Source organism: Phyllopteryx taeniolatus, chromosome 9 (assembly GCF_024500385.1).
Source record: "Phyllopteryx taeniolatus isolate TA_2022b chromosome 9, UOR_Ptae_1.2, whole genome shotgun sequence".
Classification (NCBI taxonomy): Eukaryota; Metazoa; Chordata; class Actinopteri; order Syngnathiformes; family Syngnathidae; genus Phyllopteryx; species Phyllopteryx taeniolatus.
Window position 1 is genome coordinate 23,215,075 of NC_084510.1, and position 13,265 is coordinate 23,228,339.

At 40.7% G+C, this 13,265-nt stretch overlaps 1 protein-coding gene across 2 annotated transcripts; it reads right to left on the reverse strand.

Moving 5' to 3' along the window:
- Nucleotides 1–458: 458 nt before the first annotated feature.
- On the reverse strand, nucleotides 459–12,690 carry LOC133483441 (inter-alpha-trypsin inhibitor heavy chain H3-like). Of its 2 annotated transcripts, XM_061784687.1 has the most exons (24): nucleotides 12,533–12,690; nucleotides 12,047–12,207; nucleotides 11,183–11,287; nucleotides 10,696–10,858; nucleotides 10,506–10,616; nucleotides 9,080–9,208; nucleotides 8,673–8,789; nucleotides 8,410–8,578; nucleotides 8,198–8,308; nucleotides 7,812–7,993; nucleotides 7,114–7,293; nucleotides 6,928–7,040; nucleotides 5,362–5,615; nucleotides 5,270–5,290; nucleotides 4,655–4,672; nucleotides 4,381–4,398; nucleotides 4,275–4,292; nucleotides 4,004–4,069; nucleotides 3,562–3,618; nucleotides 2,585–2,695; nucleotides 1,518–1,689; nucleotides 1,043–1,191; nucleotides 764–848; nucleotides 459–676 (listed from the first exon to the last, which is right to left on the reverse strand). In XM_061784687.1, the coding sequence occupies exons 1-24, from the start codon at nucleotides 12,611–12,613 to the stop codon at nucleotides 562–564; spliced, it is 2,706 nt and encodes a 901-aa protein (XP_061640671.1). In that variant the 5' UTR covers nucleotides 12,614–12,690; the 3' UTR covers nucleotides 459–561. The 2 variants fall into 2 exon arrangements, with proteins under 2 accessions (XP_061640671.1, XP_061640672.1); XM_061784688.1 differs by lacking the exon at nucleotides 5,270–5,290 and having other exon boundaries at nucleotides 12,533–12,689.
- Between the last annotated feature and the right edge of the window lie 575 nt (nucleotides 12,691–13,265).

The window sequence follows — 13,265 nt, forward strand, 5'->3', positions numbered from 1 at the left end:
AACAGCACCCCCACGTACATCTTGTCAACAAGCTGACACTCAGGTACTGAAAAGTAGCTGACAAACTAGTTTGTCCTCTTTTTCAGAGGAAGACAAACCCTGAGGAAATATGACTCCAGACCGGTTGGAGCACATCGCGGTTGATAACGTACAGACGCTGGAGTAGTTCATCTGGAAGTGCGTTGACTTTGGAGTCAGAGGGTTCTGGTTCAAATCCCATTGCAGACAAAAACTGTTTTATATGTCATGATGCCAATAGAAAACGATTTAACTAGCATTTTCTGGACGCCCAAACCCCACAAGCCCCCCGAGAAAATGGTGACGTTAGCAGTGCGCATACCAGAAGGTGGTTTTGTGACAAAACTTCACATAAAAATATTGATTTAGCTCTTTTTCTACTGCAAATTAAAAAATGTAGTAAGGAGATAAACGCTTTTAAAAGAAGAGCAGGAAAAACATTCGTTTTTTGGGCAACTGTTTATTGTTTATGACATGATGAATGATGACATTTTGCACTCATCCGTACTTCCAATGAAATGTATCTAAAAGCCCGGCTCTTAATTAAAGAGTGAAGATGGTGAAATCACTGAGTCGTGCTTGTAGTGCTGACTCAGCAGACATGAGCCAGCAGGGCAGGATCACAGCTGGCGAAAAACTGTAGTCAGCAGCCATGGCTCTGCGTAGGAAAGACATTGCTTGGTCACACACTGACTGTAGTAATGTAACCAAATAAAAACTATATATGTATGTATAAATGTGGTACCTGGAAACACTGATTTCCTGGTCTTTGATTTTAAGTTTTGTTGACAGAGGTTGCTGCACTTCTTCATAAGCTACTGGCTTTTGAGCTGAAAACAGGAAAGCGGGACAATCAAAGATGCTGTTATCATTGTTGGACAAACTTAACACTTTCAATGGATTCCTGCAGGAATTTCATAATTGATTTATTCAATCTATGTTTAGTGTGTACGTGTGCGTTTTGAACAGGGGCATGTAGACCTTTTTCTTCATGTACACATGTATATACAAAAGAAAAACTCACCTAAAATTCCTTCAGCATTATTATCCGAAATCTGCTGTTTTAAAACCGGCCAGAGGTATTTTTCTCCGGCGTTCCCATGAAGCAAGATGATCAAGCGTGTCTCTCCAAGTGTGATATCAACTTCCTTGTCCCGTTTAATCACTGTCGCGCTAGAGAAAAGCAAGCTTTTCAGTCAACAACAAACACCGGGATACAAATACAATCTCGACAATAGATAATAGCAATTCAAATTGGAAAAGTGTCAGCCGAGCGTATCGGGCGGGAAAATTATTCTTAGCACACACACCAAACCGCGGGATAATCACTTATGATTATCTTTCCAAGTCGTCTGAGAATTGCTGTATTTGATCACAGTGAAGGGAAATTTTTTTTAAATTGGGCTAAAATAGTGGTACCTGTGTACCCTGCTTAAGTGCCAGGCTCAGTCAAAGCGGAAGCAAGTGGCCCCTCCATCACTATCTCAATGCAATCTCACCTTCCAGCAGTGATGGTCTCCTGTCCCGTGAGCCACGGCAATATCTTTCCAAATGGTCCGTCGTGAATGGCGACACGCCTCGTGTCAACCTCAATAATGCAGGTGGTACTGAAGTAGACAACAATCTTGTTGAAGCCTCTTTTTCCGTCCAGTTCACCATTCACAGACAGTTCTAGGGAAAAAGAGATGCATAGCAACTCAACACCAAAGAACAATCACAAGTGTTCACGTAGCACGAAAACGGGTCATTCCACATAACAACCAAGAATTTTCCTTTCAAATTTTGACCTGTGGTAGGAAATGGAAATACGAGACCAGAGTACAAAACAATGTTGTTCTAAAACTCTATATTAGAGAGATATAGGATCATTGGAGCTACAGCTTGACTTCTGAAATCTCTATCTTTGAAACTACGCCACTTTGGAAGCTGACTATGGTAGCACTTTTAATCTCTTTCTCCAAAACTGCCACAGATGTTCTGTTTTACCCAAGCATAATTCAGTCAGAATCCCTTCATGTGCTGAATTAGGATTTGGAATTGCCAGATGCTACTTGACTTGAAAAGAAAGTCAACATTTTAAAAGGAAGAACCACCTTGCAATGTAACATCCGAACTGCGTGAAATCGATTTTCACGTAAACTTCAGAATTCCCCATGGAAAAAAAATGCGTGTAATAAAAACTTTTCCAGTTGAGACAACCCTGAAATTTTACACATTTTACACAGTGCACTAGAATTTTAGTACTACATTGTTTTTTTTCTGTTGATGGTGTTGCACATGGACTGCTGATTTACGAATGAACATGTAACATGAACATGTGTCACCATTCATAATGAACAATTTGGAAAGATATACATAATTACTCATTTGACATTGCCCATCACAATATTTACAGAGAAGCCTGCGGTATCTACAATATCTTTTGGAAAAAACATTATTTCAAGATAAATATTTTTATTTGGCGTTGAGAACATTTCTAACTCAGAATGAGTAAAAACAGAAGCATTTGTAACAGTTTTGTTAAAAAGAGCGCGTGTTTCAAGAAAGTGCTTATCACGTGACTGACCTGCACTGGGGAGGAGAAGGAGTCGAAGTCGAATTTGTGCAGGGATATCAAAACACAGTGGAAGAGATTGACTCTCAGCTTGGAGCAAAAACCGGATGAGAGGTGGAACAACTGTGACGGGAGACAAAGAGACACAATCAGATGTGCAAACGTAACATTAAATGACTCAATGGCATCAATCAATAAATACTCTTAAAGCAGGGCTCGAGAGTGCGACTGATTTGATCGCACGTGTGCCTTCATTTCTGAATGGTGATCCTAGGAAAAAAAAATAATATATATATATGCGACTTTGAAAGTAGACACACGAGACCCATTGTGGTCTCTAAACCAATCAGAGAAAGCGAAGGGACGGACCCCCCTCTGATTGGCCCTGGTCGTATGACCAGATGAACGCCAGATGCACGGGGACATCCCTTAACACCAACGAGCTGCTATGTCGAATTTGTATGAAGTCGCAACAAAGGCGAGCGGTGGGGTACACCCCGAACTGGTCGCTAGCCAATCACAGCTCTCTATACCTCTGTGCCAAATATTTCATATTTGTTTAAGTGCCATTTTTGTGAACAGAGCCTGATTCTTTTTCATTTTTTCTTCTACATTTCAATGTCAATGTTCAATATTCTTAAAAATTAAGTTAATTGGTCTTGAAAAGCATATACTTCAATTTTCATTATATATTATACTTTATATATATATATATATATATATATATATATATATATGTGTGTGTGTGTGTATATATATATATATATATATATATATATATTTATATATATATATATATATATATATATTGTTTGTTTTTTTTAATTATTATGTATTTATTTTTAAAGTGACCCGTTAAGATTATGGTATTGAATGCGATGCGGTCGAGAATGTGGGTGCACCTAACTTGAATGCTGGCGCACCCGAGAAAAAAAGTTGGGTGCACCAGTGTAACCAGTGCAAAAAGTGAGTCTCGAGCGCTGTCTTACCAGGTATTGAGGTTGCCAGAATGTTGGGAACGTGCTGCAGACGCTTGTGCACATGACCTGCAAAATACATACAATGATTCAGCGCTTATTGCACACTTGATCTGAGTATCATATGAAAATACAATTCATGTGTGTTTAATAGATTCCAACCAGGAAAGAGTGTTAACTATAATACATGCATCTGTGGATGGCGTTTGACAGCATAAAAATGAATGTTATGAGCAATCACATGATCAACTCCAACAAAGTTTGTTTCACGTCTGTTTACGAGGCCATCAAAGCCTCGTCCTGTGGTAACCACGCAACTCAACATTATTCAAAGAACACTTTTTCATTCTAATTTTTTTGAAACTACTGTGACTGAAACAAAGTGCTGTACAAAAATAAAAATTGGAAACATAGCAACTCCGTGGAAGCTTTGTTGTTGATCATAGATGATTACCTGATGACCTGCCTGTCATGTCATGGTCCATGTCCAGCATGGGAGTTGCCGATAATACGTAGCCACCTGGAAATCAACAGTCAAACAACAACAACGGGCAACCACTATAGAACATAACATTAGGTACACCTTCACCCTTCAAGATATTAACACCTTCTCACGTGGGGAAATAGTACGCAACACACTACTCTATCTAGTTGACTGTGACTCTTCATTCATAACCTTTTGAATGTCCGCTGCACTAGTTCTTAGTTGTACCTATATGCCGTACCTAGTGAAGGTGGATGCCCTATGAGAAAAACAAAAAAAGGTGAATTAATTCATGTTCAACAAGTCACATAATATTTGTTCCCTCATCTCTGTCGCTCATATCATACCAGGTGAACCGCTTCTCCCTGTCACACAAAAAACAAACAACAAAACAAATACCAATGAATGCATGCACTCAATGAGTGCTTGTGAAAAATCATTTGAAATGCATTGAATTTCATCTTGTTTTTACATATCAGTAACTGAGTAATTTTGGAATGCCTGTCACACAAACAAAAACGGCAAATGAATTGATCTTATCCTTGAGCGGTTCCCAGTTAAACTTGTGAATCACACTGTAAATTCAGTATGCGTTTAGTTGCAGTTTTCTTATTTACATACCTGCGAGAGCCGGTATTCCTGTCACAAAAAAAAAAAGAAGAAAAAAAAAAAAGGCAATTGGATCGATGTCACAATGTGGAAATACTTGTAGCATAAATGCAAGCAATTTAGGTATAATAGTAAGAATATGAAACAGAAAATTAAACGAATGCGTCTTTCATGCGCTTGGAAAGTGATTGATGAGAAGATCAACTATTGGAGGACATGAGAATATGAAGTAAACGAATACGTGACACTGCCACATAGATCCTATTCGTTAGCCTGTCTATGGCGTTTCCCATTGTGTGTCAGCATTAAGCTAGCGGAGGCTATGTGGTTGTTGTTCAATATACAGCATGTAATTCTTTGTTTTATTTTTAGTTTGACAGTAAACTTCAACTGGGAGTGACCTTAAAAAAGGTTTTCAAAGAATTGTTCATTATTTACTGAACTGGTGATCATCATCGTGAAGTGAGTTGAGTTCACTGAAAACATACAGCGCTGATATGTCGAGTTTTTGCTCGCATGTCAAAGCAAAAACCCGGGTCATTCGAGTTTCAAGGCAGAAAAGAACGGAAGTGGCCCCCTTGGTCAGGCTTTGTGCACCCCTGCCCTGAAACATTCGGAGTCATTTACCTGAAACAGGCCTTCGTTTCGCTGTGAATAGAGAAGTCTGCTGAATGTGTTGCATTGTATTTTACTGTTTAGTTCGCATGACTGATACTCACTGTGAAGAACACGTGTGGAGTGTCTGACCAAACTGTCGTGGGCCACAGACCCTAACAGAGGATTGTTACGTCCCAAAGTGGTCCTCACGGAAGGCTGCGGAGCTTCCTCGTTGGGTTTATGAAGCACCTCCGTGTTGTCCTTTGTCGGCTTGGTGACCACCATGGATGTGAGCGGGGTCACGAAGTTGTACTTGAGTGACAACCTCAAAGTCTCATTCTTAACTTTCTCCTTTTCGGCTCCTGACAGTTGCAATCTGTGGTGTGAGTTGTGAAAATGTTAAAACACAAACGGTATAATAAACACACAGGGTATATGTACAGGACTGAACTGTATTTCCTGCAGGGTTTTTTTCCCCCCAGCATTTTCATGTGTGGGAAAAGACTGGCTATACTATATTAACAAGAAGTAGTTGTAATAGTGAGCTTGATTTGACTCAATTAACTATAAATTATGAATTGATTGTTATGTTTTACAACATTCTTATTAATGGAGAATCTTTCTTTCCTTTTTCAACATATGGCTGAGGTCTTGGAAAACCGTTTGAGCATTTATTCGATATCCTTGAGATCCATCGGAAGGTCCATGTACTTGTACGTGCTTTGTCCTCACAAGTAATATGATTCAGCGCACTAGTAGAATGACTGGGTGCACTTATAGAATGACTGTGTCTTACTAGTAACGTTTCTTCTACTACTGACTTTCACTACGGTAGGACATTTCAGCACACTAGTAGGACAACTTTGGCATACTAGCGAAACAAGGATACTAATGGGGCAAAACTACAAGTAGACATGTTGGTGCTACTAGTAGATTCCAGTGTGTGACACTAGATGGGCTCAGTTGGGTTACTAACTTTACTGCTCAGTGACTGTTTTTTTTTGTCAATGTCTTTATGTCTCCAAAGTGTTCTCTGTCAATTGACTGTCTGTTGTTATTGAAATGTAGGCATCTTGAAAGAAAACAGAAACACTAGTAAGCTAACGTTAATTGTAAGTTACACAAGCGCATCTCATTTTGTCTTTCTGAGATGAATATTTCTGGAAAGAGGTATGAATTCCACTTTCAATCGCCGTTATTATGAGACCCCACCAGGCACGTTCAGATCACAAAATGCTGCAGTCGCTTTTTTTTTCTTCAATGGAACCAAGCTCTTCTTTAGATCGTCATTTTTAAAATACATACAAGGATTTATTTGAATTTTTTTTGTCATTTGAGATTTTTTTACATTTTTACATTTGGCTGTCAAATGTATTTAAAAGCAAATGCTCTTTAACTGTGGAACCTTTTCAAGGTTTTTCAAATTGATTTTTATGGTCTTGGTCTTGTCATGGTCTCGACGCCCAAAGGTCTTGGTCTTGTCTGGGTCTCTGTGAGTTCTGGTTTTCGGGCAAGTTTTAGTCTCAGATCGAGTGGTCTTGAGCACAACACTATAAAATCCAACTTATTTACATACCTCCGACCACATTCATGTTCCCTGTAAATTCTAATACATCCCTGATTTTCCATCGGAATTTTCAAGAATTGTGCATTCCAGCAACTTTAAAAAGTTATTAGTATTTACTGACTCTTTCTTCAGGAGTTGTTTGACAGTCAGGTAGGCCCAAACCCTCTGGATGTTGCTATTGTCCGTGGACTCTGCGATGCTATTTTTCTCAGAGAAAACGATACTCGCGTTCCTCTGCAGAGGGCAAAAGAGTTTTTAGTACAAGAAATTTCCACAAGACTAATGTGCAATGAAGAAGGATGCTGACCGAAATGGCCACAACGCGTGGGACGAAGGTTTCAATGTTGTTGTCAATGATCTGACCGGCCACCACAATCTCAGAACCGTTGTAATACTGGCTGAAGTTGGTCTGGGTCAGATTGGCGCCGCCGTTATAAATCATTGTCACGTCTGTCAAAAGGGGATTTGCCACCTCGTCGTAGAATCCCTGTCGAAAAAAAGACTCGCTCACTATCGTCATCATGTGATCAATCAAACCAATTACGTAGTACCTTTTAGGAGCACCCTACCATGTCACTTTTATGAGGCGCAGTGGAGGCCAAAAATAACATTTACCTCTCTCACACACACAGAATCTCACACTCTTCGAAAAGCCTCTCACACACAGCAGAAAACTCTCTCTGCCCCCCCCACCTCCTCCCCGAAAAAACTCTCATGACAGCACTCACACTTAAAAAAAAAAAACTCTCACAGTTACATGCATTTTTCACACACCAGAAAAAAAAAAACTTTTACACTCACACACAAACTAAAAACCAATCAAACTCTCACCCTCCCCTATGAAATCTCTCTCACACTCAGTAAAAGTATCATTACATCATTATACAAGGGCATATTGCACAAACAATTATAGATCTTGAAAGCTGTCATCCAGATGTGTTATGTATACTAATATCAAGTGTTTTGGTGTTGATTTGTGACTTTAAGAAAACCAAAACAAATTACCTTCAGCTGTAAATCGGCATCAGAGTCAGCATAAATACGCCGCGCGACGCCATTGTTCTGCAAGGACAGCTTCTCAAGGAAATTAAAGTTGACGTCAAAACCAAAACCAAGACAGTAGAGCGGGAATTTGTCTTGAATGGCCTCCATCACATTCGCATGTATTTGCCCGAGATTGACCACACCTGCAGTAAGGGCAGTCGAGGGAAAAACAATTTTCTTCAAGCAAATGAAAAATGAGACAATGTGAGATGACAATGGAGCTATTCTAATAGTAGGACGTCCAATGTCACAATCAAGCTGTTCTAATTTGAAAACAATTGTGTGTGTAAGTGCGTGTGCGCGTGTGTGCAAGTGCGCGTGTGTGCGTGTGTGTGTGTTGCGTTAACCTGAGGTTGGGTCTCCATCCGTGAGGAGTATGAGGATAGAAGCTGAACCGTTCCTGGGGTTATCATTCAACATGCGCGATCCATCCAACAAAGCGTCATTAATATTTGTGCCTAAAAGAGATGAAAAAACAACAACAATACTACTTCAGTTTAGAGGGCAAATGGTCACACTATAGTCAAAATATTGTTCATTAGAAAGAAAGAAAAAATACCTCCTCTCTCTATTATGTTCCGTGCAAATCCTTCCGCATTTTTCACATTTTGTGAGTTGGCCTGAACAAGTTCTCGCTTCCAGTAAGACACGGTGCTGTCAAAAGTGATGAGACCAAAGAAGTCTTCCTCCGCCAGGTCGTTCAGGATATGGATTAATGCTGTACGGGTCTGAAAACAAGCATTTTTGACTATTACAATTATGAATAACAACTCATCTCAAGAATTAAAATGGCTTCTGTAAGTCTTAAAAAACATATGGTACCTGTTCTATTTTCTTGCCATGCATGGAACCACTTTTGTCAATGACAAAGACAACATTCTTTGGAATGCGGGAAAGTTGTGATGGAGCAAAGTGATGAACAAAATATCCGCTTGATGTCTGGGGGAGGCGGGGGGGGGGGGGGGGGGGGGGGCGGAAACAAGATCTAAAAACAATCTCTTGAAGTGTGTGACACCATACTGCACAGAAAATTACTAATAGGTATACCTCCACTTCCCAAATGGAGTCAATTTATATATATATATATATATATATATATATATATATGTAATATGTGATATGTGAACATCTCTTAGAGCGTCAATCAAAACGGAATAGTTGTTTTTGTTTGCATCTTGTTGTACAGGTGTACCTAATGAATTGTCTGGCGACAACACGGTTCCTCTCACCTTGATGTCACCCAGTGACTTGTCTCTGTTGACGTCATAAACTATTGCCAGATCTCCATTTATACCCTCTTCGCCACAGCTGTCACATGTTTTCTGTTGTTCCACTGTGGGGTAAAAATGAACCCAGGCCTGCAAAGTTTCAGTGCAAACATCGGTATAGGGAAATTATGAGGAATAGGTACAGATTGAATTTCAAAACATCTTTTTCCCTTTCATTATAAGGATGCAGTATATTGTTGTAATTATCATAGTAGTAGTAGTAGAAGTAGTAGTGACAGTAACGAATGACAAGCGAATCAGAATTGAATAGTCACTCCTTGTACTAATAATAGTCCAACAAATGAAAAATACACTTTGATTATTTGGAAACTATAGCACCCTGGTTACGTCCTGGCTGCAGTTTTTTGGGTCGCAGATTTTTTACAACACCAGAATGAGAGCACGCTGGCACATTTTGGCAACCACTTGTTGCTATCATGCTTCTCTTCAGTTTATAATGGCTTACTTTAACCGGGATCCCTCGCCGTATCGTGCCCGTAGTCTGTTTTGTCCTGGTGCCTGTGCCATAAATTGCATAAATCCACACTGGCTGGGTGGGACATTCAGCTCCACTAGCCAGCTAGTTAGTTGCTAGTTAGCTTCCAGCTCACATAATTGATATTTCCTTTCTGTTAACTTGCTTTCCACGCAACTGTTTGTCTTCTGCCTCCAAACAAAAGCTCACTCTTCCTCCGTTCCCCGGGTGCACTCTCCCCAACCCGAGACGCACTCATCCAATCACCTTCAGTCACTGGCTCATCCAACCACGTTCAGACACCTTAATGGCCTCCCAGACAGTCGGAACTGAAATAACTCTAACACCAATTAACATAAGTGCAGGGTCGCAACTCGCCACAGTACTATCATTTAAGACAAAATCAGAGGAGGAGGAGGAAAGGCTTTGCAATAATGTGTCACCTGGATTGTTCTTAGAGTTCCATATTTCCGACTGTTAGGACATGAAGGGTGATTTGTGATTGGATTAGTGAGGCGACCGGTGGCGAGTGGAAAGAGGAAGAGTAGAGTGATCACCTGTCTGTGGGATAAAGGGTTGAGTGAAAGAGTACTAAGATGTTTTGTTTTGTTTTTTGCATACTTACGACCCACATTGACCATTTGTGACCATTTCATAATATACAGGTAGTTGATCAACCGGCGCTCATCTGTTTTTCATTTTTGTCTAAGCTGACACAGCAGTATTTTCTGTCTTTGCTCGATTTAGCTGTTCGTCCACTTCGTTTGCGGATGCCTTTTCAGATGGGCATGCATAGCACTTGTGCTTTTATGATATTTGAGGATAGATGTACATAATTTGCAGGTAACAGTGCTACCTGTCTCATGAAATAAGAAATGGCAAATCACTGTAATTCTTTGCCTAATGTTTCACCTGTTTGTCAGCAATTGCTTTGGTGACAGCATTAGCCAGCGCGCCAGTGCTAAGTCCTCCATTAACGTGGAGGAAATTGACTCCTGCTTCTTCCTGTATGTGCACATCCACCTGTAATTTGTGACGAATAAATCAGACCAATGCAACGATTGTGGATTACTGATCAGAAAAGCCAACAGGAGACACCCACCTTGAAGTCTTTGACGGTCTGCATGGGGCGAGCGTGGATCTGCAGCTCATACTTGCCCAGCCTGCGTTTGAGTAGTTCTTCATACGTGAGTTCAAAGGTCACCTTTTTTAGAGCGGCCACTGTCACTGAGGTTTTAAACTCCTCGAGAGTCCTCCCCACTGAGCTGTTACACACACGAAACAAACTAACATTGAAGCATCCGTCCATCCGGCAGCCGATACTGTTCAGCCTCACGGCTGAGATGGGGCTTATACCGATGACTTATATCAGTGTACACCCTGGACTGGTCGCCAGTCAATCGCCAGGCACGTACAGTATAGACAAAAATAAATACAAATTAAAACATTGACACTCAAACCACCACGGAGTGGGAACTGAACCCACGCTGCTTGCATGGAAGTCAGGTGAGTTGAAGCGCTACAACTGCCAGTGAAATTGCTTTTCATTTACATTTCGTTTCTAACGATCCTGAAGAGTAGGCGTATACCTGACGATGCCAGCACTTTCACCGCGGGACACTGCCTCAGTGTACTGCTGCTGAGCGTCTTCTTTAGCCTTCACCACACTGTCATACACCTGGTCGTCCATAAACCTGAGGACGGTCAAGAGGACGTCAAGGTCATTCCATAATCATTGTTACGATGTTTCATTTGCTTATGTCGGCGGTTGTCGAGCTGGCGTCCGGGGACACCCCAGGGTCCACGCACCATAGCTTGGGGGTCCACATAATATTTCTTTATAAATGATGTTGTATTATTTGAAAAGTGCATACTAGCACACGGGTACCAGCGCCCCATTAAAACAAACCCAGGAAAGCAATTACTTAACATTGGGTCAGTTAAAAGCTCTGATGCGATTGTGACTTATCACATCAATTTTGACATCCCTGCATGAATGAAGTCTTTATTATAAAAGGCATAATACTACAGGAATAAAGTTCTTTTGTTTTTGCTTGAGAACAAAATGCTTTTGTGATATGATATAAAATATGATTTTCTTTACCACGTTGAAGTGGAAGTGAAGTGGAAGAAAGAGTCAAAGTGGTGTTCAAACACCAGCCCTTTTGCCCTCGGTGAAAAAAGTGGCCCTTTTTGGTCCAGCACCTGCCTTTTTGGCAAGAACAATTTTCCTGTCAATAAATATTATTTAGCCGGCAGGAAACGTTGTCCAGCACCCGTTAGCTGACAAATTCTTTTAGCATGAGCCTTCGTAAAACTTCCATTTTCATTGTGACGCCCTCATAGAAAAGGGTTTGTTTTCAAAAATGAAAAAGCAATTTCAAATATAGTGTGTGTTTTGGGGATAAAGATAATATACACATCACCATGAAATGGTTGTTTACTGCACCCACATTCTGAATTTGCTGATGAAGGCATTCTTGGGAATTCGCACGTGGAATTCTATTTCTTGGGGCTCGTCTTTGCGGTTGACCACGCGACTGGTGATGACGGTGGTGGCGTAACGACTGATCACTGTGGAGTTGATGTGAAAGCTGTAGATTTCCCAGTCGTCCTGAGCAAACAGTTGGGGGGGGGGGGGGCACAGCTGAGCAAAGATCAAATCATTGTGGAAAAACAAGAGCGATGGACATGCAATCTCATTGGCCTACGAGAAAACACCCTAATTTCCTTGACTTTTTTTACTCAGTATAGGTTGAAGCAATAACTTCATCATGTCCATACTTTAGACACCGAAGAGTGTTGGATACTTAGCCAAGATTCCTGTCTGCTGCATCTGAGACACAATAAAGCTATACACATAATACCGGGATAATGTAGCGAAGGCTCACATGAATACGTTGCGTCCTAGCATTGGTCTGCGTCAACAATCATCTTACCTTGGGTTGCGTGGTACCAAAAGCCAAAAGCAGCCCGAAGATGCTGACTTGCAGCACTGTTCTGTCCATGGTGGCACCCATCCGAGTGAAGCCAGATCTTCTACAAGTTGCCTTTTAAACTCAAACAGAGCCACAGGGCAGCACGGATGTGTGTACATAATGTCGATCTGAAGGGCAAACTCCTCTTTCCCTGTTTGAACAACCCTCGCTAGTACTAAAATACGACACCCGGCCACAACACTATGAACGATTGCACGATCCAAAATAGGTTTTTACAATATACAATAATGTTAACGCCAACTTTTGATTGATGCTGAAATTTGTGTCTAATACCATTGCAAAATAAAGTAACCAAAATATTGGGAACAGCTCTCAGTATGATGCACTGCAGTCCTGCACTCGTGCATACAACAACCACAGTAATAAACAACTTATTAAATTACGACAGTAACTAAGCATTATTATCTGTAAATGGAGACAGATTGATACAGCCAGTGGATATCATTGACCTATTGGCCAGTGCCGCTGCCGGGAATCACCCACACAATCCCGAGTGCATGAAAGGTTAACAGTTTATCAGAAATGTAACATGCAGCCTACCAACGGGAATTGTGGCCTCGACATGCAAAGAAAACCAATGTATTATTTGTTATATACTTAGATATGACTCCGTAAATTGATTTCTCATCCAGAGGCCTGAAATGTGTTGTTCAAGATCAAATAGACAAGTTTG